The sequence below is a fragment of the Diabrotica virgifera genome, chromosome 5 (genome assembly GCF_917563875.1).
Source record: "Diabrotica virgifera virgifera chromosome 5, PGI_DIABVI_V3a".
In the NCBI taxonomy this organism is placed as follows: Eukaryota; Metazoa; Arthropoda; class Insecta; order Coleoptera; family Chrysomelidae; genus Diabrotica; species Diabrotica virgifera.
Window position 1 is genome coordinate 206,634,085 of NC_065447.1, and position 27,702 is coordinate 206,661,786.

At 32.5% G+C, this 27,702-nt stretch overlaps 1 protein-coding gene across 7 annotated transcripts in view; it reads left to right on the plus strand.

Annotated features, from left to right (window-relative positions):
• Nucleotides 1–27,702, plus strand: part of LOC126884565 (C-terminal-binding protein) — a 355,935-nt gene that overhangs the window by 307,944 nt on the left and 20,289 nt on the right. For 3 of the 7 annotated variants that reach the window (XM_050650532.1, XM_050650538.1, XM_050650533.1), the window contains 2 exons: nt 7,043–7,348; nt 17,457–17,642. In XM_050650532.1, coding sequence (XP_050506489.1) covers nt 7,043–7,348; nt 17,457–17,642 — 492 coding nt within the window. The remainder of the gene's footprint in view (nt 1–7,042; nt 7,349–17,456; nt 17,643–27,702) is intronic. The other 4 variants (XM_050650537.1, XM_050650535.1, XM_050650534.1 and 1 more) reach the window with 3 other exon arrangements.

Sequence of the window (27,702 nt, forward strand, 5' to 3'; positions counted from 1 at the left end):
TGGACAAATTCACATACTTAGGCTCCCTGATCACCAAGGAAAACGTCATGACAGAAGAAATCAAGCGAAGGATAATCCTAGCGAACAGATGCTATTTTGGACTGAGTAGACATATGAGAAGCAGAAACTTAAGCCAAAAAACAAAAATAACCATATACAAAACCCTTATACAACCAGTGTTGACATATGGATCGGAGACATGGACCATCTCCAAGGCAGATGAAAACCTTCTGCTTATATTTGAACGAAGGATCCTGAGAGGCATATTCGGTGGCATCTGTGAAAATGGTATTTGGAGGAGGAGGTACAACTACGAGGTATACCACAGATATAAACATATATTTGGTGGAAAAGATGTAGTATCTCTTATAAGAATAGGACGACTAAGATATGCAGGACATCTAGCAAGATCACAGCATAACAACCCTCCTAGAAGAATCCTTATGTCACAACCTGTGGGAAGTAGAAATAGGGGTAGGCCAAAACTTAGATGGAAAGATGGTGTAGATGAGGATGGGAGAAAAATAGGTGCAGCAAACTGGCAACGGTTGGCAATGGATAGGACTGACTGGCGTAATAGACTTGGGAAGGTCGAGGCTCTTTCATAGGGCTGTAGCACCATTGATGATGATGATAAGCCTATTAATATTAAATATTTTTAAAATCCTCAGTTGCAAAAAGAGGTGACTTTGAAAGGGTTGGTAAAGGTGGTTTTAGCATGTTATTACAAGTTGTAATTGTCAATAGCTCACTCAATTTCTGCCGTAGAAAAAATTTTTGCAAACCAGGTTCTTGAGAAGTAAATAAGCTACAATTTCATATTTAAACATTTTTTCGCATCTCTGATGCTAATCTTGCTATTCTGAAGAAAAAGCCATTTTTTTCCAAACTACAAAAGTTCGTTATACGCTTTTAACTCCATTTTTTTTAAAACTAATCATTCTAAGCCGGTCAAACTTCTAGAACCTATTAATAATACATAAATAAAAAAGACCAAATAAGGTCAATGATCACTTTTTCGCTGAAAAAAATAGGGACTGACATTCTTTTCATTGTAAGTCACTTAATTTTTGAGCTAGAGAGTTTTTTTATTTCTGGAGATAGATATTTTTAAGTACTTTAAATTAATTTAAAACTTTAAAAAGGGAGTAAACCCTGTAGTTGGCTGTATACCTTCAATATAACAACGTGGAATGAAGTAAACACTTCTGTTGTATGTAGGCATATATGAATTTATTAAAAAATCCTTAAAATTTATCCACGAAGGAGTGGAAGTACAAAACGTTTTCGGTCAAACTGACCATCATCAGTGTAAACGTCCAGTGTACAAGTAATTGAAACTAGCCACTTCAATAGGTATAAAAACCTTAAAAATACATTTTTGTTACATTCTATAATGAAAAGTGGTCGACATTAAGTCGATGTCTTATGATTTAAAGATTATATGTGAATGTATTTCATCCTTGCTCGAAAATTGCACAAGGTAAATACTTGTGTTCAGGTGAGAGGTTACGAACCAACTACTTAAATTAATTTGAACAAGTTGTCCTCGAAAAATGCATAGTTTTCCCGTATTTCGACTTTGAAACTACAATATTTAGCATTTGAGGAAGAAGAGCCAACATATAATAAAGTATAGCTCGATTACTATTGGTCTTAAAGTCTTTGTTTATTTTTTCAAAAGATTTTGGAGTTATTAGCAGAAAACTTATTAAAAACATTGATTTTTTCGATATAAAACTAACACTTTCGATAGCGAATAAATCGAAAACTATCAATTTCATCAAAAAAATGTATAGAATGTTTTTTGCTTAGAATGAACGTTTTTACCAACTTTTGCGACTAAAATATAATGAAAAATTTCCACTCCCGAGATGGGGTGGTAACCACCCCCATGGTAAAAGCGCCTTTCGGCATGATATAGATTTTGATCCTTGGACTATCCACTACTTATTCTCAAATTTTCAAGTAAATCGATCCATTCTGTAAAAATTGGGAGGTTTTGTCCTATTTTAAGCTTCATTACTTGGACTAATAATAATATAAGTAAAAATTAAATGTGTAACAAGCACCGAAAATAAAAACTGATAGCTTTTCACTTCATTGTAATAATTACAACACACAATTATTGTGTTATTCTTACTGGAGATTTAAACATAGACCTGGATCCCGAGTACCAAAAAAAAGTTGATCAGTAGCAAGCTGAAACTTTGTTAATAGCTTAACGGTGTCTAGTCGGACAAACTTTGATGTACGGAACACTGGAACGGGGGAAGTTTTAATTGGGAACAGGTTAAAAAATTTGAAAGTCAGACTACGAAAACGTTCCATGTATTTTGTCAGACAGAACGTCCAATTTATTTGTTACCATTTCATTGAAACTCATGCAAAAATCAGACCATATTTATCACCAACTATGAGTGGAACACGAAGAACATGTCAAATGACAGGAATCGTGTTGGTTAGTAATAGCAGTCTGATTTTTGCACGAGAGTTTAATGAAAGGGTAACAAATCAAATGGATGTTCTGTCCAACAAAATACATGGGATGCTTTCGTAACCTGACGTTCCAAATGTTTAAACTGTTCCACAATTAAAACTTCCCCTGTTCCAGTGTTCCCGTACATCAAAGTTTGTCCGACTAGACACCGTTAAGCTATTAACAAATTTTCAGCTTGCTATTATTTTTTTGGTACGCGGGATCCAGGCCTAATGTTTTCTAATAACAGCGGGTGTATTTGGTGATGATACATAATAATATTATCCATTCATACGCTTCCAATAACTGTATCCTTGGCAGCTCAATTAAATTTAAAGAAACAACTGTTTTAAAACCATATAAAACTAATTTCAAGCTAAAATTAATATTATGTAAACTATGTAGCTGATTATGTACTTTATTATGCACTAACTTACTTTTATAGCTACTATTATTTTAAATAGAATTATGTCTGATGAATAAAACACGTTTAAAATATTTTCAATGCAAGTAGTAAATACCAGGCATCACTAGCTATATAGGATGGATGATTCAACAAAAATTCAGATCTGAAAAGGGTAGAATACGATTTGAGATAAAAAAACTTTTATATCAAAACATATCTTTGGAATTAAAAATTTACTGGGGAAGGTTTTTGTTAATTTTTTTTAACGTTCCGTAGCACTACAACCCGGGAGAGTATTGGGGTATTGGCTAACTGCACAACTTGCTTAGGCCTCGTACAAATGCAGGCGGTTACGCCGCGATTTACCAGTTTAAACGCTGGTAAACTCGCGGTTGCATAGATGATGAGCGGTTGCATTTGTTTCTTATGTTAAGTGCTATTTCACATTATAAGAATTTTGAATGTGCGAGGGTTTTCTCGTGTGGTAGTTTTGACGCACTTGTCCTTTTCACACAATAAGAATTGAGTCGCACGAAGATATTTTGCTGTGTTGTTTGGTATATTAGTTTTATTTACACTTTGTGGCTGAGGTTGATACACGATACGATGTCTGATATGTATCATTACGATGTATCATTACAAATGGGTATTTTTTGTATATACTTTTGTCCTAATGTACTGTAATGCGTATTTAATTCATTTGCAATTTCTATTGTGTCAGTTATTATTTGTCATGTTTTTAATTAAAAGTCTTAATTCGTTTTTATAATCGTTGTTCTACTAAGTTATTTGTGGGATCTTGATCTTGGATTAGCTCATCTAATTAGCTCATACAATATATACAGGGTGAGGCAGATAAAAGTCCTATTAGAAATATCTCGAGAACTAAAAGAAACAGAATCATGAAAATTGGAATGAAGGGGTTTTGAAGAGTGGTCTCTTTAATGAAAATATTTTCATCGATTTGCTACTTCCGGTTATACCGGAAGTGGCTTATAACTTCGTTTTTTAAATGGAACATCCTGTATATTTTTACATTTTTGGATTCTCCTGGATGTCTTCTTTCTTAAAATATGAGGTTTTGTAATGTTATACAGGGTAGTTTAAGAGATAATTACGTTTCTTTTCTTAATTTCCTAGCAACATTCACACCCTGTAGAATTGTAGTAGTTTGACATCAAAAACTCTATGTATGTTCAAATGATTTTTAATATAGTCTACTATTGTTAAAAATTGTTAGTATAGATAATGTTCAATTGTACTATACAGGGTTGGTCGAAACTCGGAAAGAGTATTTCCTGAGTTTTCTTAAATGGAACACCCTATATTTTATTATTGTAATGAAATGATATTTTATGCTACTTTTTTATTTCTTAAGCATTTCCTATACCTAACTGCTTTAATTTGTGAGTTATTGGTGATTCAAACCAAACATTAATTTCAACAAAAAATACGTGAAATTTTATTAGGTTGGCCGTGAAAATATTCAATCACAAATAATTTTTCGAAAATAAATACATATTAATCTAGACTGATCTTTAAAATTGCCAATAATGGTTGAGCTATCAAAATACCTACGTTGTTAACATTCTTGGCGCGAATAACAATTAAGCACAAATGAAAGCATTTAGGTATAGGGAATGCTTAAGAAATAAAAAAGTACCATAAAATGTCTTTTCATTGCAATACTAAAATACAGGGTGTTCCATTTAAGAAAATTCAGAAAATCTTCATTCCGAGTTTCAACCAACCCTGTATACTAAAATTTAATATTTAGCTATACTAATAATTTTTAATAATAGTAGACTATATTAAAAATCATTTTAACATAAATAGAGTTTTTGATATTCAACTACTACAATTCTACAGGGTGTGAAAGTTGCTACGAAATTAATAAAAAAACGTAATTATAGCTTTTAAACTACCCTGTATAACATTACAAAGCCGCATATTTTAAGAAAGAAGACATCGAGTAGAATCTAAAAATGTAAAAATATACAGGGTGTCCCATTTAAAAAAACGAAATTTTAAGCAACTTCCGGTATAACCGGAAGTGGCAAATTGATAAAAATATTTTCATTAAATAGATCACCCTTCAAAACCCCTTCATTCCAATTTTCATGATTCGGCTGCCTTTAGTTCTCTAAATATTTCTAATAGGCCAGTTATCTGCCTCACCCTATATATAATAAACTATTCTAAATGGGAATAAGCCACAATTTACCTAAAAAAAGTATTTTATTAACGTTTTGACATCCGATTTGGGCGTCGAAACGTTAATAAAATCATTTTTTAGTTAAATTGTGGCTTATTTTCCATTTAGAATAGTTTATTACAAAAATGCCACAAGGAAATAGCTTCAGAACAATATTACAATCTTTGTTTTTCATGTACAGAATTTAAAAGACCCTCCGTCATTCACTCGTTTTTAAATGTTGTTCCCCTCGTTTTAAATGTTGTTTTTAGATAATTTCACGCAAGACGCGACGGCCGACATACTCCAGTCTTCCGAGTCGTTTACCCTATAAAACTAAATATAATTTCGTAGAATAAAAGTTATAGTTATATTATATGGAGCGAAATCACATTATAGTGTTGTGGTTACTTTATTGTTGAAGAAAGAGAAATAAGATGAGCCGAGTTCATTGGGTCCATCCTATGAACGCAAAAAGATACGATTTATAGATTTTTATATTCACACATATTGATGGAACACCCTCTATACTCAACGTTAATTATTGCAACTATGTAAAATAAAGTTTATTATAATATACTTAGCAGTTTTAATTACTGTTGTTATCAGTACCTAACACATATAATTAATTTTGCTGTGCTTACCAAATGTGTTTTTTCTTTATCACCTAATTCGTCAAATTCACTGTTAAGTGCACGGTATACATACACCATTCCAAGCATTTCTCGTCAAGTTTCTATCTTTATATATTTCGATATAATAATAATAATATAGTGTAAATAAAAATAATATACCAAACAACACAGCAAAATATCTTCATGCGACTCAATTCTTATTGTGTGAAAAGGACAAGTGCGTCAAAACTATCGCACGAGAAAACCCTCGCACGTTCAAAATTCTTAAAATGTTAAACAGCACTAACTTGAACCGCGGCGGTTGGGTTTTCCAGGTAAACCGCGACGTCAACGTTAGCAAACGGCCCTTATATGTACGAGGCCTCAGGGCTTGTCCATATGTGGGCGGTTTGCCAACATCGACTGCGCGGTTTACCTGTTTTACTTGATCTCACCCTAATGCCGCCTTTGAAGTTACCAAGGAAAACAGGGAGAAAACTGGTAAACCGCGCAGTCGACGTTGGCAAACCGCCCTCATATTATGGACAAGCCCTTATTTCGGACGGTCGTCCATGATACTATCAATAATGATATTTGCCATTATATTGTATTAATATGAAATTCAAAATTTAGTTTGACTTTGACGGATCTGTCAAACTCAAACTTTAATAACGTATGCTTTGCTGATACACACAAATCTTATAATTTATTATTATTTGAATATAACATAATTCGTTTAAGTAATGTTGTTCTGGAGCTATTTCCTTGTGGCATTTTTCTAATCAAGTATTTTAAATGGGAAATAAGCCACAATTTTACTAAAAAAAATGATTTTATTAACGTTTCAACGTCCAAATCAGATCCGGCATCCGATCTGGACGTCGAAACGTTAATAAAATCATTACACTGTGTTAACATATTATGTAACATTTTTATCAACACCATGTACCGATTAAAGTACACTTTTTTATTAAAGGAAAAACTGTTTTTACGTTTTGATTTCAGAACTGGAAAATATTTTCAATAAATTCTAAAATAATGTTATGCATGATGTTAACCTGTAAATGTTTATAATTTACCTTGTTATAAATGTTTATAATTGGCTACATTTTCTCAAAAAAAAATGTAATAATATAGATGTAACCAAACTTTATATTGGCAATGTCAAGCCATAAATGTCACGCCATTCAGCATGGCGACTACGCTACTAACAAGCTGTATAAATAAGAGAACTCATTACCAACAGTAATTACAATTTTTTCATAGTTCTATATTAGAGAATAACTAGATTTTAAATCCACCCTTGGATTTTACTGATTTGTCTAATTTAGATAATTAATATGTTTTAGCCCGTGGAGGTCTTGTTGACGATGACGCCCTAGCACAAGCCCTAAAACAAGGTAGAATAAGAGCTGCAGCCCTAGACGTACACGAAAATGAGCCATACAATGTGTATACAGGTCCACTAAAAGAATGTCCGAATTTACTGTGCACACCTCACGCAGCTTTCTACAGTGATGCGTCGGCTACAGAACTCAGAGAGATGGCAGCGTCAGAAATCAGAAGGGCAATCATGGGCAGGATACCAGAGTGTCTGAGGAATTGTGTCAACAAAGAATATTTTATGGGACCGGGAGCATACCCTGAAGGTACAGGTAATACCAAGTGTTACTAACATTATTTTGCACTTTATATATGTTTTAAGGGACAAAAACAAAATAGTGTATATTTTATGGTTAACCATTAATTATTAATAACTATATTATTGAAGTTATTCCCAGATATTGTGAATAAGTATTTATAAAAAAGTTTTAAATGGTAATATTTTCATTATACTAGGGTCCCCATCTTGTAACATTTTACTTTTGACTTGTGGTCTTACTGATATCCATATTTTATAAGTCTTATTAGTAATTCGAATTTTTAAAATTTTTTCTATGTTTCTTTAACCAATACTAGTTTACTCCATTAGGCCCTTTTATTAATTTATTAATATAAATCAACTTCATACATTACTCCAATAATTTTTCTTTTTGTTGATGTTTAATAGTTTTTATAGTTCTTTTTATCTATTCATAGTATCATCTTCCTTCTGTAATATATGTACATTTCGATGGCTTCTTTTTCTAAGAAAATCTCTTCATACTCATGAATTTTTCCTCTCTTGTTCAATTCTTGATAATATGTTACATGTACTGTCAATATTATCTCTCAAATTTATGTTATAAAGGTTTTTAGTGATATTTTTTGTTCTTGGCACATAAATATGTGTTTCTATTACTAATTTTTAAAAGGACTATTATTTGCTACCACTAGATGGACTACGGAATTTATGTTTTGTAGCTCTAGCACGTTGTTAGCTATTAGGATGGAGTCATCAGAGTAGCTGTTGCTATCTATCGTAGTTCCGCTTATCATGATTCCACTTACGGCCGAGTCCAATGCTATCCTGAATATAGATTCTTAGTAGAGAATAAACAAGAGTTGGCGAAAGGACACATCCTGTCTCAATCCTGGCCTTATACATATTATCTACTGAAAATATTGTTTTTTGAAGTTATACTTCTTTAGGCGCGATCGAGAGTGAATTTTTATTATTCTGGGCGCATGCGCACACAGACAGTATGGAGTTCGTTGCTAATCTTTCAAGTTATGTATGTATCAGCGCAAGTAAGATATGAAAAAATATATTAGTGTTTTTAGTAAATATATTTATTATAATTTTTGTGTCTTTGGATTTGTCTTCCTCGGGAGTAAGATAATATAAGTATTATTGAAAATGTTTATTCACTTGATCTATTTGTCACCGTGATTGTAATTATGTCCGAGAAATGATCGTATGGATACAGAAGGGTGGTAGCTCATCGGTAGAGAATTCGCCTATCGATCGAGAGGTCCCGCATTCAAATCCGGACAATTCATATTATTTTTTTTTTAATTTTTGGTATTCTTTTAGTTCTTTCTAAAATTAGTTTAATATTTAAATATAATACTAAAAAACGGTTTAAAGTAAATTCGTTGAAATCATATAATAGAAGTGTAACTTCTTACGTGCATACAAAGTACACACACACATTCTTTTTTTTTACTCTTTCCATTTGATTCCAGTAAAGTTCTGTGATAACATGTTAGTTACTCTTGCTTGTCCATTTTGGCTAATCTCAGAATTTTTATCATCTCTTGACGTACATTAAAGATATTGCTGATAGTTGCTGCAATCTCCACTAAGCGTTTTAGTCTAAAAACCTCAGTTTAAACTAATGAGCAGAATGTTTCGACATATCTAGTTGTATGCTTATTTATTTGAATATCTTCCACTTTAATTTGATTTGGATTTTTAGAATCTGAGATGTGTCTTCCTTTTTTATTAAATATCCCATATACCTAGTATATTTTTTTGTAAAAAGTAACCAACCATCTTTAAAGATTATAGACTATTTTGTTTGCTATTGTAATTCTTTTTCAGAAACCTATAGTTTTGACAAATAATTACAAAATATTTGTACTTGGAGAGTATGTTACATAGAAAATTTTTATCAAACTAAATACAGTAGACTACCTCGGATATGGAAAAAACTTGGTTATGATCGAAGCGAAGATGGGTGGATGATAATGATTTAATGAGTTAAATTTCAAGTTTTTTCTACTTTAATGGCAAAAAAAGCAAGCTCATTAACAGAACCCAATTAAAAATTATTTTGCACATCATATTTGAAACATTATTTGGTTGAAAAATCTCATTTTTGTTGGCAAAAAAACATATTAATTTGTCTGGACTAAATTACAGTTCTGTTTATCTAAAAAGGGATATGTTACTATCAACATTCACACAGTGTTGCCAAACTGAATTTTGTTATTTTGAGTGTAAATTTTCCCAGCGATCTCCGAGGGTACAATAACACTGAGATGGATTGTACTGATAAAAAAGCTATAGTACTGTATATAAATGTTGTTCTGAAGCTATTTCCTTGTGGCATTTGTATGATTAATTATTTATATGGGAAATAAGCTACAATTAAAATGAAAAAATAATTTTATTAACGTTTCGACGCTCAAATCGGGTGCCGTTGTCAAAGTACAAAATATTACTAAAATAAACAAAAATGTTGTTGCTAAGTAAAAAATTCTTCTAATAATTTATTCAATCTGACTCATTTATATTGGCAATTCAGACATATATTATACATTTTAAAGTAGAAGACTTTAAAATGATATTGCCAATATTTATGAGTTGCGTTCCTGGGACGACTTACTGAAAGATAGTTCATTCGATTACATGAAATCAACCCCAACTCAAGAATATCCGTCACAAAAAGATTATAGCATGTGATCTGTCTTTAAAAAGACGACCAAATGCAACGACAGTAAAATTCTCGCGTTAGAGATTTCATAGTAAATCACAAGGGAAAACCAGGAAAAACCCTGTGATACTATCTCGACATCGTAAGTATTTGGTCTTACATTTAATTTACTCTCAAAAAATAATACCAAATTCTGACTTGTAACTGTTTTTCCCTTGTGATCTCTAACGCGAGAATTTTACTGTCGTTGCATTTGGTTGTCTTTTTGAAGACAGATCACATGCTATAATTTTTTTGTGACGGATATTCTTGAGTTGGGGTTGATTTCATGTAATCGAATGAACTGTCTTTCAGTAAGTCGTCCCAGGAACGCAACTCATAAATATTGGCAATATCATTTTAAAGTCTTCTACTTTAAAATGTATAATATATGTCTGAATTGCCAATATAAATGAGTCAGATTGAATAAATTATTAGAAGAATTTTTTACTTAACAACAACATTTTTGTTTATTTTAGTAATATTTTGTATTTTGACAACGGCACCCGATTTGGGCGTCGAAACGTAATAAAATTATTTTTTCATTTTAATTGTGGCTTATTTCCCATATAAATAATTAATCTGTATATAAATGATAAAAACATTTACCTTATCAATATTACTGTTTAAAAAGGTCTTGATTGATGTTTGCGTTTGCTTCTTTCCTCTTTTTGAGGTGCTAACATTGAAAATGAAGGATGTCTACTTACGTCGATTCGTCTTGCTGCTCGATGTATGCGAGAACTGCTTTCAGGGCCTTCCATCGGAACGAGAAATTTTTTAAGTTATCTCATCTGTCAGCTCTATTTCTTAATCTCCATTCATCCAACCCATGACGTTTTTTCGCCACAAATATTCAATTGTCGGATGCCATGTTTCTTCTTCCATGAGTCAATACATCTCTCACTAGCACAAAAGTTTTCTCCTCTATCCATAAACGTCTTGTGGAATTCATTAAGGCACGTATCCATTATGTTGGTGCTCCGTGCAACTGCTGCAATCGATACGGCATGCTCTTCTCTACGTATAAACCGCCACCGATTGGAGCACTGAGGCGGATCGAGCAATGTTGCACTAATGTGCCAACGTATCCACTATGTGGAGAAGTTGCAGGAATGCGGAGCACCAAGATAATATGTGCATCAACATACATATAATATGGGTATGTGCCTTTGGCTTTCGCTTGGAGTGATGGACCACTTATTGGGTTGCCTAATCCTCTCATTTGTCAAAACCACAAGAACAAAGCAGAAGTTTATTGATGGTCTCCTTTCTTCATGGTCTTCCGCGCCAACCCACTCCTACCACCCACACTTCGGTAGACCCACTGTTCGATTACATTCCACTTATGCTTCCAATCTCCAAACACCTAAATCTGAAGCAACCTTCTTTATTGATTCATCCTTGTTCAACTTTTTAATTGCATTCACTTTTGTTTCCAAAGATACAACTACTCTTCCGATTTCCACTCATTCACTCATATTGCACAGTAAGATGCTCTCTCACACTCACAAGATCAACTTATAAAAAAGAAGTGTGTACTTTGTATGCATGTAAGAAGTTATACTTCTATTATAATATAATCTAACTTCATATTATGATTTCAAAGAAATCAATATACCTATCTACTTTAAACAGTTCTTTTGTCTTCTTCTTCTTCTTTTTGTATAGACATGACTCTGTCTGTTTTTTCAATGTGCCTCTAGTAAATTTTCGTTCCATCGTTTTCGTGGTCTAATGGTTTTTTGTATTGTAATTAAATATTAAACTAATTTTAGAAAAAACAAAGAGAATACCAAAAATTAAAAAAAAAGATACGACTTTGTCAGGATTCGAACAGGGGACCTCTCGATCCTTAGGCGAATGCTCTACCGATCAGCTACCACCGCTTTTATATTCAGTCGATCATTTCTCGGACATAATTACAATCACGGTGACAGATACATTAATTGAAAATAATCATTTTCAATAATACTTATAAGGAAAAAGACAAATCTACAGACATAAAAATTATAATAAATATATTCACTAAAAACACTAATAATATATTCTTTTCGCGCACAACTTATTTGAGCTACATAACTTGAAAGATGTAGCGACTAATACCATACTGTCGGTGTGCGCATGCGCCACGCGGGAATGTAAAAATTCACCCTCGTGCCTAAAGAAGTATAACTTCAAAAATTAATTTATGAAACTGAAACTAATACACTCGAATAAATACAATTTAAAACAAATCAGTTGTGGCTCACCAGCTACGACTTCTGTCTCAGTTAATTCAGGGGCTCGGATAACCTAGACTTGGATAATCGCGAGTCTACTGTAATTTATAATTAACTGAATAAATTAAAAATGTAAGATACTAGAAGTTAAAAAATAATGATGAAGGGACAAAAATAACATCACAAAAAAATTCTATTATTTCTTAGCTTTCCCTTGTTTTTCTTCTTACATCACGGGAAGGCATTACTACTGCTAGTACTTTTTCGTTAGACTAAATCCTGCTACAGTACAAACTCAACTAAGAAGCCGTGGATTCTTGATAAAAGCTTGCAACGTTTTTATAGGAACTTTGCTGGATTTTTATATTTGTTTTGCTAGTGTGTTCCAGGCACTTTTGAATTTCATGTCTAATAGCCTAGTTTGTGACGCCTCAGAATGTTCTTAATTTTAAAGATTCCTCCAAAGCCTTGAGTTTTTTAGCAAGTCTGCTGGTTGGTATCTTTGGACTCCTTCATTACTCAGAATCCATATTAGACACTTACTTCCTTCTAAAGATCCTTACAGTTTTAGTGTATAATTATATTTTTTCTTCCTGTAATCACTTATAATGATTTTATCAGTGAAGGTTATCAGTGAAAATATTTTTTATTAGAGTAATTATTATTCCAAACTGTAGTCAGATTGTCCAAAATCCTTGTTTCAGTTCTGTGACCAGTTTTTGAACTATCAGTGAACCATATTTTAGTAGATAAGTTTTAGTATCGTCATATCTCAGTTCATGTCAAATATAGGTGAAATAAATGTCGACACGAATCAAGTTTTCTGTTAACCCAAATATGAAAATATCAAAAGGCGCCGCTAGGAAAATATTCCAATATGCGATCTCAGAGAACCCATATGAAACGAGTCTTTTGTACTCTAATACTGAGTCTGGTATAAATGAAAATAGACGGTTTCATTGTGATTTAAATCTGTCTCCTGCAAGAAGACAAATCCAAATCAAAACTTCCGATCTTCTCGGTATAAAATAAACTTTATACGTAGTAAGGTTAGAACGGCCTCTAACAGGGAATAAGTGAAATAAATGTTAACACGAATTAAAATCAATCAAATTAAATCAAAACGAAACCGTCTATTTTTATTTATACCATACTCTGTATTAGAGTACAAAAGACTCGTTCATATGGGTTCTCTGAGGTTACATGTTGGAATATTTTCCTAGCGGCGCCTTTTGATATTTTCATATCTGGGTTAACAGAAAACTTGATTCGTGTCGACATTTATTTCATTTATTCTCCGTCAGAGGTCGTTCTAACCTTACTACGATATAAATCGTTTATTTTATCTAGATTGTATAGATTAGAAGATCGGAAGTTTTGATTTGGATTTGTCTTCTTGCATAGCCTTCTTGACAACGGGTAGACCTAGACAGGGCCGCCGAGAGGGCGGTACAGCCGGTACATTTTACCGGGCCCGGCGATGTAAGGGGCCCGGCCTCGACCAGACCAAAGACGTAATTTTTCCCGTTTTTTGCTCTTCACTTTATGTCCATAATATGTTTAATTAATCCTCGGCTATTTTTAACATGACCTTTAGTTAATTTGGTGTAAAATTTTAACAGCAATAAATCACAGGAGTCAAATACTGCAGTTCAGTCAGATAACTATGGATATGGAGATTAAAAATATATTAGGGCTTCTAGAAGATTTACAAAAAATCAGAAATTGATTGAAGAATATAAAGGGTCAGAATCTAAAGGGATCAGGTCTTCCATTGTTGAAGAATCTAAATTAGTTACCAGCAATTATGGAATAAATCCAGCATTTACATCAAATAAAGAAAAACGGCGCAAGAAGCCTGTGAGATTTTTTGATGATTGCCTGCGCCTAGTAGTGATGCGACTGATAATTTTCAGCCCGAAGCAATATTTTGCTGTGAACTATTTAATATTGCCAAATAATAAGCAATTTAGCCAGAATATTTAATGCGGCAAATGAAATTCATTCGCTATTTAACATTTTGTGGACATTCCGAGTGAAGACATTCCATTTTGTGGACATTCCGAAGACATCAGTGAAGAATTAATAGATGAAATTTTTCATTTGAGAGCGATATACAAGGATAATATTGGTAAATCTCAACTTTCTCCAATCTTCTTCTTTACGTGCCATCTCCGCAACGAAGGTTGGTAATCATCATTGCTATTCTAACTTTTGACACTAACTACAGCCCGAAAGAGTTCAGTTGAGCTGGATCCAAACAATTCTCTGAGATTTCTCTGCCAGGACATTTTTCTTCTACCTATGCTGCGCCTTGCTTGAATCTTTCCCTGCAATTTCTCCAATAGATTTACTTAAGGCGATACAGTAGCGATCAACAGGTAGCCAAAACGCGTTCCAAGATTGCGGCTGTAATTTTGAATATTTTTTCGAGATATTTGGCACACGTATTCGTAATATAATAAAGAATGGCGGTATAGCCAATTTGAAAAATATATTAATATGTGGAAATTACTCTGTAATTAAATACAATATTAAAAAAACGAGCCTGTACCGCCATTAAGAAGAACAAAAAAATACACTTTCTTCAAATAAACTTTTTTAGCCGATGCCTAGATTTTGTGTCATTTTGGAACTACTAATGAAATAAAAAATTTTAGTAGTTCCAAAATGACATCTAGGAATCGGATAAAACAGTTTATTTGAAGAAAGTGTATTTTTTTGTTCTTCTTAATGGTGGTACAGGCTCGTTTTTTTTTAATATTGTATTTAATTACAGAGTAATTTCCACATATTAATATATTTTTCAAATTGAGCTCTGTATTCTTTATTATATTACGAATACGTGTGCCAAATATCTTGAAAAAATATTCAAAATTACAGCCGCAATCTTGGAACGCGTTTTCGCTACCTGTTGATCGCTACTGTTTCCTATTAATAAAATTTTTTCGAAAGTATAGACATCTTTTCCAATTAGAAAACTCGAAAAGCACCTGTATTATAAACATTTTCACTATTATAAATATAATCAAAATTTAATAAAATTTATATTTGAAATGTTTTTTATTACTTATTTTTACCACTGATACTTTTATTTCGATAAAAGTTGAACACTTTTTTTCACTCCTCACTTTTTGCGGGGGTCCCGTTCGTCACTTCTTGCCGGGGGCCCGTTCGTCACTTCTTGCCGGGGCACGCTCATTCCTCTCGGCGGCCCTGGACCTAGAAATAGCTATCGAAGGATGGCAGGAGGACAGATTTAAATCAAAACGAAACCGTCTATTTTCAAATATAGGTGCTTCAAGAGGTGCTAGTCAGTTTTTGTGACCGTTCAACACATTATGTTGGTCTTCATTTGCTGTTAGCTTTTAGTCTTAGGGTGATCAAAAATGTTGTAATGTGTAATTCCAGAGAGGAGACACCTATGATAACTTCTTCCTACTTTGTATTATGTATTTGTTTGATATTATTTTATTGATTATGTATGAAGCATACAGATCTATTTAGCAACATTATTACTAACATTTAGGGAAGGTGGAGGCACAAATAATTTTGAAACATTTCAATTATAGAACTTTATTTATAAGCTATTTTGTTTTCATGTTTCAGCGTATAAGTAGTATAGATTATATGGGGTAGATTAAAAGAAAACAAAAATATGACGGTAGTAAAAACAAAGCTATAATAGTAATTCATATGTAAATATACTTTTTAACCACACCTGACTGATGATCATTAGTAAGATTGGGTTTAAATTTTGAAAAACATTTTCGACATTTGCTCGGAGAATCTTGAGAATCCATTAATTTATGGTAAGGATATATTCATAATTGTACTTGTTTGAATCAGTGGTATTACTATTATTATTGCTGGGTATAGTTTGGGTTTGTTTTAGGTTTTAGTTTGGTATCAGAATTAGATTGATTTAAGTACATACACTGAATAAGTCCAATAATATTATACATTTAATTTGCTTATGAATTAGAAGAAAACAACAAAATTATGTTTCTTGATATAAGTTTCAAACCAAATTAAAGTATCATCTGGAATAAGTTTGTGACTCATTTGTGCAATGAGTCAATTAACATTTACATAGTATGGGTGAGATTATTTCATTCATAGAGATTCTGACCAATAGAAAGCTGATAATTTCCTGTTGTCAAGTATTACTTTATATGCCCTTCGTTGCTACGAAAAAATGAACATTCAGTGACATTAATGACGATTCATGTTTTACAACTTGTCAAAGAGAACACAAGAAACAGGTTTAGCAAATATGCAGGCGAAGATAGCAATAAAATATTAGTTAAAATGATTTAAAAGCAGTTTTATTCATGAAATAATCTTATCCAATTACACTCGAACTCGAGTATCGAAATTATCGATTTGTTTTGCCCTCGTGACTTCTTCTTCTTCAAGTGCCATCTTCGTTCCGAAGGTTGGCGATCATCAGGGCTATACGTATTTTCGAAACTGCTGACTGAAACAATTCGTTGTTGCTACAGCTATACCATTCCCGTAGATTCTTTAGCCAGGAGTTTCGTCTTCTTCCTATGGACCTTTTTCCTGCTATCTTCCCTTGCATAATTATTCGAAGCAGTTCATATCTTTCACCTCTTGGAATGTGTCCCAAGTATTGCAGTTTTCCTTTTTTTTTGATCGTAAATATGACTTCCTTTTCTTTATTCATTCTTCTCAAGACCTCAACGTTTGTGACTCTCTCCGTCCATGATATTCTCAAGATTCTGCGATACATCCCTCGTGACACTTTGTCATGATTTCACGACCATAATTTCATTCCCCTTCGGGTCGTGAAATTAAAACTGTCAAAGTGGTGTCACTCGTGATACAAATCAATAATTTTAGAGCTCTCGTGTAATTATTACTGATAATATTTGATAATATCTTTATTATAACTGTTTTGTGGATCAAAAAACCCAAATCCATTTATTATTTATCTTTACTAATAATGCTTTCATTGATTTTTTTTAAGTCAAAGGATGTGAAAGAACTTACTAAATTATTGTAGTTAATATCTCACTGTATCAGGATAACCGGGAAATAATGTATCATATCAAATATAATATCACGTTATTTTATTATTTGTTATTAGATGGTCTCTATTTTTTATTAGATGGTCTTCCATTGCCCCAATAATGTTCTTTATTTTTTAGTTTGCCTAATAATCTTTCTTTTTTTAGTTTCGCCAGCTGGAGTAAATGGTGGTTATTACCAGGGTGGCGCCCTACCAGTTCAACAGGCACATTCAACAACACCTCATGAAGCACCTCACACAGTTACACCAAGTGCGGCAGCGCCACCTACCCCTCAACCAGCGCCACCCGTGGGACCAGTACCAGTACCGCCCCACGCTATTGTAAGTACTCGTAAGTCGCTCTATGATGTTTATTTTAAAAATACAGTGCCTGAAATGCTGTAGTTATTTCTAATTGTAAAAAAATTATGGACTGACATTTATATGAAAAATTTTTTCTAATATTGTCAATTTATACGTGGGTAGTCCGATATGTAGTTAGCCTCTCTGCCTGATGGCGCCACTATCGCAAGAGAAATATATTATCGTATAATACATTCTTGTAGACTGCCTATGTCAAAATCTCAGCCGAATCAAACTCGTTGTTTTGTTTTGACTGCGTGTGGAAGCGAGCAATATCGGCCGATGATTCGATTTTTGTATTTGGAAGGGAAACCGCACAATGAAATCAAAGAGCACTTCAATGCTGTATACGGTGACTCTTTTCCTTCTATGGCAACTGACAAAACCTGGTTTATCAAATTTCAACGTGGTTGCATGTCGGTTTTTTGTAAGTCGTGCTCAGGTGCCCCGAAAACAACTACCATGGAGGATAACGTGAAATCCATGATCGGCTATTGGCAGACCGTCGACTGAAGGTTCGCGAGATAGCTGAGACAATATGCATCTCAAAACATCGCGTGAGTCATATCCTGCATTAAATTTTGAGCGTGAGATAGCAGTCCGCGCGATGGGTGCCTGCTTAATCTGTAGGAGTTTTTATGTTACTTCATAACCGTTGACAAAAAAATCGTTTTCTAGTATTTACAAAGTATGATCTATATCAGCTTCCTGAACAAGGGCAAAACGGCCACAGGGCTTTACTACGCCGCATTATTGGGTCGATTTGACGCCTACTTGCAGAAAACATCCCCAATTGAGGAAGGAAAATGCTCTTCCACCATGACAACACACCGGCTCACACCTCCGCCGTCGCCATCGCCAAAATACTCGAATTAGGACTACGAACTACTGTCCCATCCATCATATTCTCCAGATTTGGCCCTATACGACTTCTTTTTGTTTCCAAACTTGAGAAAGTCACTTGTCATGCAGAAATTTAAGTTGAATGAGTTCATCGCCGCGAAGGAAGCCTACTTTGCAGTTCTTGAGAAAATGTATTTTTCAGACAGGTTAAAGAAGTTGGAGCATCAATATTGAAAATAAATAGCAACTTTTCTCCAAAATTTTTGTTATTCTTTTAGAGGCTAAGTACTTATCGGACCGCCCTAATACTATTTATTTTAAATTCTAGAAATTATTATTTTAAACTACTTTAACTAATGTAAAATGTAAAGCTAAAATTCCATAAATTTAAAAAATAAAACAATATTTTTTTGTATTCTTTAATATTGTATATATCATTAAAATTTTATTTATTTTATATAACATTTAATCTTGGCAAATTTTTCTAAATTTATGAAATTAATTGGATGAACCATTGTTAACATATAATATTTTAATGTACCTACTATGCTAAATGTTGTTAATTTTCGTAATGAATCAAATTATATAAAGGGATAGATATTTTAATAGATTTATTTCACTAAAATTCATTTTCATCATTTCAAAGTAAACTTCTTTAAGGAAACTATAGTTCAGAAGTATTAACTAATATAAATAATCTCATTCCATCCATCCTATAGCTCCACAACCCAATTTAAGCCCTGGTCTCTGAAGCAAAGATCTCCATTCATTACATACTGTAGTTTTGCATCCTCATCCCACATCGCTTTCTCGGCCTCCTAATAGGTCTCTTCCTGTGTATTCTTGCATTTTTGGAGGCCTGTTTGGAGGCCCCTTCTAAATACATGGCCTATCCATTGAAGACACTGTTGTATTCATCTCAGTATCTTACCTTCAACAATGTCACATGTGGTTTACAGATTTTTGAGCTGAGTCACTGAATCTGTTATCATCATTCGGATGAGTCTACTCTATTTGGATGGTATTTCAAATTCACAGTATTTTATATGAACGTGCCCTGTTTATTGAATCTGCTTGTTTAAAGTCAACGAAAATACACTGCGGTGCAAAAAAATTGATCCACTAAAAATTTGGTCATTTTTGATGGTTCGAATTTCCTAAACCTGTTGTCCGATTTAAGTGATTTTTTACCACGTTATAGCCTTATTCATTGACAATATCGCTGTAATAATATTGTTGATAGACAGTCAAACTGTCATTGTATACCGGGTGTACGAATCAAACTGTGTTTTTTTCTCAAAGTTCGCATCACCCTGTGGATTATTCTAGCATTTATAAAATACTGAAATTAAAACCCAACTATAGCCTCAGGTTTTCTTAACATTTTGTCTTTCGATTCATTAGCTTATGTTGGATAATAAAAAAGTTAGGTACTTTAACAACTGGCCATGTTCGTCATCAGTACAGGGTGTTTCTAAATAAGTGCGACAAACTTTAAGGGGTAATTTTACATGAGAAAATAATGACAATTTGTTTTATAATCATATGTCCACAAACGCTTCGTTTCCGAGATACGGGATGTTCAATTTTTTTTACAAACTGACGATTTATTTATTGCTTTAAAACCAGTTGAGATATGCAAATCAAATTTGGTGGGTTTTAAGACGTAGTTATTGCTCATTTTTTGACATACAATTAAGAATTTAATATTCACCATTAGCGTGCAAACGGGTATTATGACCGATAATATTACCCGTACGCACGCCTATGGTGAATATAAAATTTTTAATTGTATGTTAAAACATGTGCAATAACTACGTCTTAAAACCCACCAAATTTCATTTGCATATCTTAACTGGTTTTAAAACAATAAATCGTCAGTTTGTAAAAAAAATTGAACATCCCGTATCTCGGAAACGAAGCGTTTGCGGACATATGATTATAAAGCAAATTGTCATTATTTTCTCATGTAAAGTTACCCCTTAAAGTTTGTCGCACTTATTTAGAAAACACACTGTACTGATGACGAACATGGACAGTTGTTAAAGTACCTAACTTTTTTATTATTTAACATAAGCGAATGAATCGAAAGACAAAATGTTACGAAAACCTGAGGCTATAATTGGGTTTTAATTTCAGTATTTTATAAATGATAGAATAATCCACAGGGTGATGCGAACTTTGAGAAAAAAGCACAGTTTGATTCGTACATCCGGTATACAATGACAGTTTGACTGTCTAGCAACAATATTATTACCGTGTTATTGTCAATGAATAAGGCTATAACGTGGTAAAAAATCGCTTAAATCGGACAAGAAGTTTAGGAAATTCGAAACATAAAAATGACCAAATTTTTAGTGGATCGATTTTTTTGCACCACAGTGTATTATAGACGTAGATGTCGTGTTTCCAGGCTTTGCTTAAAACTTCCATAACAAGTGAATATTTGGTAACAGTCGATCCTTCTTGTCTAAACCCTGCTTGATATTCAATGATGGTGGATCCTTCTTGTCTAAATCCTGCTTGATATTCAATTATGATTTTTTCTCCAATAATCACTTACATATCTGTGGTTAAATATACTAGTAAATATTGTATGTTGACAATACAGCTTTCTCTATAGTTTTGACAGAAGAGTGTGTCATCCTTTCTTGGATTGGGCATATAATGCTCTTATTCCACTCTTTTGGCATTTTCTCTTGTCTTCATATTATGTGTATGACCTCGATTGTTTCTTTTCATTATTTCCCTTCCTCCCGACTTAAACAATTCTGCGAGTATTCACATCCAGGGGCCACATTATATTCATTCACATTATTTCTCTACAGTTTGATTACCCTTTCAACCTCTCTATCATCATCTGTTTGTCCAGTCTATTATATTATATATCTGCCGCTTTATTTGGTTCTTCAATTGCTGTCTTACATCCACCATCAAACCATTGGTCATTTTTGCATTCTTTATTTCTTAGTATCATATACAAAACCCTGATAAAACCGGTGCTTATATATGGATCAGAGACATGGACACTGTCGAAAAGCGATGAGAACTTATTAGGTACGTTTGAACGAAAAATCCTCAGACACATAATATATAAGGGGGTGATAGAAAATGTCGTTTGGCGCAGAAGATATAATTTTGAACTATACGCAGCATACAACGACCCCGACGTCATAACATCCATAAAAATCGGACGTCTGCGCTGGATGGGCCATGTTGAACGGATGTTAGAGAACGAAACACCAAAACATATAATGAGGCAAGCACCAGTAGGGAAAAGGTCAAAGGGAAGACCCAAACTTAGATACATGGAACAAGTGGAACAAGATCTGAAAACACTTGAGATTACCCACTGGAAGAACAAAGCAAAGAACAGAACAGAATGGAGGAAAATCCTAGAACAAGCCAGGACCCAAAAAGGGTTGTCGAACTACTGATGATGATTATGATTTCTTAGTATCGATTTTTCTGCAGTACATGTGGTTCTTACTTATTATGTCACAATGGTCTTCTAGGATTCTTCTTCATACTCAGTCATCTTCCTCTTTATTTTTTTGGAGTTTGGGTCTTTTCAGTTTTTTCAGATCAGGAACTTCTTTTCTCAGTAATTTTTCCTTTGCATGTGTGCTGTACAGCTTGCACAGCATGCTCCTCATGTACTTTTTACGTCCAATATGCTTGTTGCCGATCGCTTTTCTATCAAATACATGGTCTATTTGGGTCTCATCACCTCCAGGACTTATGCAGGTGCCTTTGTGTATGTTTTATGGGCAAATATGATAGAACTGATGACCATGTTTTGACTACTGGAAAGTCGATAAGATGATTCATTGAAGCAAATTTTTATGAAATAAATATTAAATTATAATTAATTTTTCATTTACATTGTTATATTACATGTAGTTTGTATCAAAATATAAACATATCAGGAGTACTTTTGCAAACATTTATAAAAAAAGAATACAAATCACCAGACAACAATAGTAAAATAATCAAAAATCTAAAGTTCAATATTTCCCAGAACAGATGCAACAATACTAATAGTAATTACTTAATTAAAAAAAAGGAAAGTAACTTCTGTTCTTTCCATTATCACATAATTTGGTTAAAGACATCATTTTTTTTTGCTAAATTAACATTTTTATTGATATATTTTATTAAACCGTTTTTATTGTTTTATCAGTTTAAAATGTTTCTGATGTAGTAACGTCAGTATTTCATGTACTGTATTATATAAATGCTTGGTATGCTTTGGGTCTTTGCTTAACTTAGGTGCTGGCTTGAAAAATAATGGGAGTGTCCCAATATTGCAAATTTTAGACAATTCATTTAATTCATATCAAGTATACAGTGCTAGTCAAAAGTCCGTACCCCCTTGTATCTTTTGAACAGTTATACCTATAATAGTGAAATTTGGAAAGAGGAAATAACTTAACTAGTCATGACAGGTGACGTAATTATGACAGATGACTTTACAGCGCCACTGTGACAGATAATTTCAAATGAGACCTTATGGCAAGTGATACTTTGAAAGGTATTGAAAAAACCGATTCATTCATACTCATTTTGTTTGAGTTTAAGCTAATTTTGATGAATAAATGAAATAAATATAAAATTATAGTTTCGCATTTAATTAATAAAAATTCAAAATTCCGCATATGATTACTTGTCAAAAAGGTTGAAGTTGACGTAAAAACTATGAGAGAATTGAAAGACGTCAACTTTTTTGACAAAAAAACCATAGGCGAACATTTGAATTTTTATTCATTAAATGCGAAACTGCAATATTATATTTATTTCATTTATTCACCAAAATCAAAATAACTAAAACCCAAAAAAATTAGTACGACTGAATAGGTATTTTGTATACCTTTCAAACGAGGTATTACTTGCCATAAGGTCCCATTTAAAATTATCGGTCACAGTGGCTCTGTAACATCATCTGTCACTGTCATGACTAGTTAAGAAGCTTACGTCCGTTTATTTCCTCCCTCCAAATTTCACTAATATAGGTATAACCGTTCAAAAGATACGAGGGGGGTACGGACTTTTGACTAGCACTGTATATAATGAAACTCATTTGAATAATAAATATATTATTTGGGACAAGTCCATGGTGTGTAAAATTGATAATATCCCATTGATAATATATTTTTGAACTGTGGAATTTCAAAATCAAGTACTATACCCAATATGCCAAAAGCAAAAATTGCATACTATGCAGGATTATTATCTTCTATTCTATATATGTAAGATGTTGTACAAGGTGTTAATTGGGAAATCTACATATAGTCCAGAAAAATAAGTATTACTCCACAAAAGCCAGGTATTTTAATGGTAAGCGACAATTAGAAAAACTGCATTTTTCATGCTAAATTGATAATTAAAAAAAAATTACACAAAGGAGACGCACACATCTTATGGAAAATTTAATGTTACTCAAATAGAATAAAATTTACATGAGTAGATTTGTATCGAAATTACAATCATTTAATATCATTGCGCCAACTCTGAATATTGATTAATAAAGGCGTAAATTGTAATTACATTTTCAGTCCATAAAAATGCCATTCATAATTACTATTAGTCTAAAATATATTGAAAACAGCTCAACCCAGGATGAGGCTGAATTTCCACAATTTTTTTGAAACCGAGTTTTTTTTGAAAAAAATCAATTTATTTTTAATGTAAAAAGCGATCTTAGTGCGCAGGTCAGCCCAATTAGTACTTGCATTTATCCGATTACTGAAATAATCATCACTAAACTGTCACTGGACCATTACAATTTTTGTTGGAATAACCTGAAGAATGATGCGATGAACGATCATTTTTTTTGTTGGAATGTATTTTGGTTACTGCGCAGTAGCGTGATATATACAGTAGACTCCCTCTATAACAAGAAGTGCAATGACGGACTAATTACCTCGTTATAAGCAGATCTCGTCATATCAGACAACAGAAATATTGTGCACACATATGAATATACAGTTTTCTAAAACATTAACTTCCTATAGTGAAGCCATTCGGAACAATATAAGATGCTAAATATTGTTTCTTCAACAATAAGACTTCGCCATCATAAATTGTAAATTTCCTACAATATTCATTATCGGTTGATAGATAAAAACAAAAAGTTTTTTATAGGCGGTGAAGTTTATTACAGCCCTAGCCTCGATAACCACACAGATGTTGGGGATTTCTATATATGGGCCATTTCACGAACATACGCCTGTTTTGGATTACTTCGACAACGAATATTTTACTGTGCAACATAAGAAGTACGAAAGTAAATGGCGCTAATAATTATTCCAATAAACAACAATGTAATTTGCAATTTACTTTCGTTCTTCTTATTTTGCACAGTAAAATATTCGTTGTCGAAGTAATCCAAAACAGGCGTATGTTCGTGGAATGGCCCATACAGGCAGTTGGGGTTTTTAGTTACAGCCATTACTGCGCTAAAAACCGGTAAAGAAACATATTTTTCGATTTCATTTTTCCTCGTATAACCAAATATGCCTTGTTATAGAGGTGTTATAGTTCTTCAGGAATTTCATGGGACATCTAGTGTACCTCGTTATAAGCGAAACCTCATAATAACCGTGTTCGTTATAGAGAGAGTCTACTGTAAAAATGAGCCAATCAAAATATGAATACGAAAATTTGTTAGAAAGCTGCTCACAAGGACGAGATAAGTCGTAAGTGGATGGTGGAGATAAATCCTAGAAAAAGGATTATACAGGGTGATTGATTAGTAGAGTAAATCTCAATAGCTCCTCTATAGTAATAGATAGCAATGAAAGTTAATAACAAAAATTTTAGCCACCTTTGAGCTTCACATTACAAAATTAGTTAAAATGTTACAGGGTGTTCGATAACACAGTGACAGACCTAACCTATGTTTTTTAAATGGAACACTCTATATTTTATTTTATATTCGAAATCCTGTTAACTTCTCCATCCCAAAAATATAAAGGTTTGTAATGTTATACAGGGTATTTACAAAGTTATAACCAATTTTATATGAAAATCGTAACAAGTTCAACACAAAACAAAACAAGTTCGTAACAAAAATAAGCACAGCAGCAATGGTTTATTAATGCCATATTTTTTTATTTATTGTCAAAATTTTTAAGAATTATTGATATTGCTAATTTTCTTTATATCAAATACAGGGTGAGTCAAAACGCAAGTACATTATTTTCTCAGTAATGTTAAATGGAACACCCTGTATTTTATATCATTATTGAAAAGTAACATTAACGTACTTTAATTTTTATATAACATTCCCTATGCCCAAATTTATTAGTTTTCGAAATATTTTCATTTTTCAGAGCAAATTATTTTAGGTGTTTAAATTTATCTAAATTTTAAATAAGCCATGACTGAATTGACAATTGAAGATTACCGATTCTCAATCCCGTAATCAATGTTACACTGTAGCAAATAAAGAAATAAAAATAATTTATTAGTAATACATTTTACAAACAAAAACACAACCACTACATGCAACATTTTTGAAACAATTAAAAACTATCTTTTTATGTAAATGCAACAAATAAACAAAGAAAATTAGTAATAAATTTTACAAAAAAACACACAAACAAAAAAAAAACAATATTTTGTGAAGACAATTAAACACTACTTTTGTATGTAAATGTCACAATGTAACAAATAAAGAATGAAACATAATTTATCAGTAATACATTTTGCAAAAAAACATGTTTGAAAAAATTAGAAGCTATTTTTAATAAAATATTTTTAATATTTAATTACATAAGGTGTTCAAAATTATCTCCTAACACATTTATGTACGCCTAAAAACGATCATTAAATGAACTATTTACTCTACGGAGCATTTGTAAATGAACACATCGAAATACACTTTGTATTCTATTTTTCATCTCATCCCTTGTTGTTGGAGGTATTTTATAAACTTCATTATTAACGTAACCCCAAAAAAATCAGTCCAGTTTATTAAATTCTGGTGATTTGTGTGGCCACGCTACTGGTCCATTGAAAAATGAAAATATCTCGAAAACTAATAAATTTAGACATAGGAAATGTTATCTAAAAATTAAAGTACGGTAATGATACTTTTCAATAGTGATATAAAATACAGGGTGTTCCATTTAAAATTACTGAGAAAATAATGTACTTGCGTTTTGACTCACCCTGTATTTGATATAAAGAAAATTAGCAATATCGACCATTCTTGAAAATTTTGACAATACGTTAAAAAATATGGCATTAATAAACCATTGTTGTTTTGCTTATTTTTATTTATACAGGGAGTTGAACTTGTTACGATTTTCATATAAAATTAGTTATAACTTTGTAAATACCCTGTATAACATAACAAACCTTTATATTTTTGTGATGGAGAAGTTAACAGGATTTCGAATTTAAAATAAAATATAGGGTGTTCTATTTAAAAAAACATAAGTTTGGTCCGCCACTGTGTTATCGAACACCCTGTAACATTCTAACTAATTTTGTAATGTGAAGCTTAAAGGTGGCTAAAATATTTGTTATTAACTTTTATTGCTATCTATTACTATAGCGGAGCTATTGAGTTTTACCCTACTAATCAATCACCCTGTATGTTATACTAGAATCATCATCATCAGTGGTGTTGCAGCTCTTTATGAGCCAAAGCCTTCTTTAGAACAATCCTCCATTCGCCCCTGTCTCTGGCAACTCTTCTCCATGCTCTAATTCCAATAAATTTTAAATCAGTTATACTAGAATAAGTAAGTGTTATAACTTACAATCCCGTATAAATGATAAATATCAATAAAACGATTGTTTTTTTCGCTTTCACATTATTTTCAATTTTAAATTGCATTCGAATGTGAAAAATTATAGCAACATAAAGTACAACGCCGCTTGAATTATCTCGAGTGTGCAGTTTGGCCAGTTTAGCGCGCTCGAGTTAATTCGAGCGTGCACATAAGGGGTTAATAACTACAGAAGATTTATGAAGTTCCTTTTCACAAAATCTCTTTTCTCTCTCTATCAAATATACATACCCATTTGATTTTGGATATATTTATATCAATTTATTCCGTTATTAATCAAAATTCAGAGTTTTCTCAATGTTATGAAATGATTGTAATTTTGAGACGAATTCTCTTATATTCATGTTAAATTGTGTGCTGTGTCTTTTCTATATGTATGTTTGCTTACTATATTAATGGACAAAT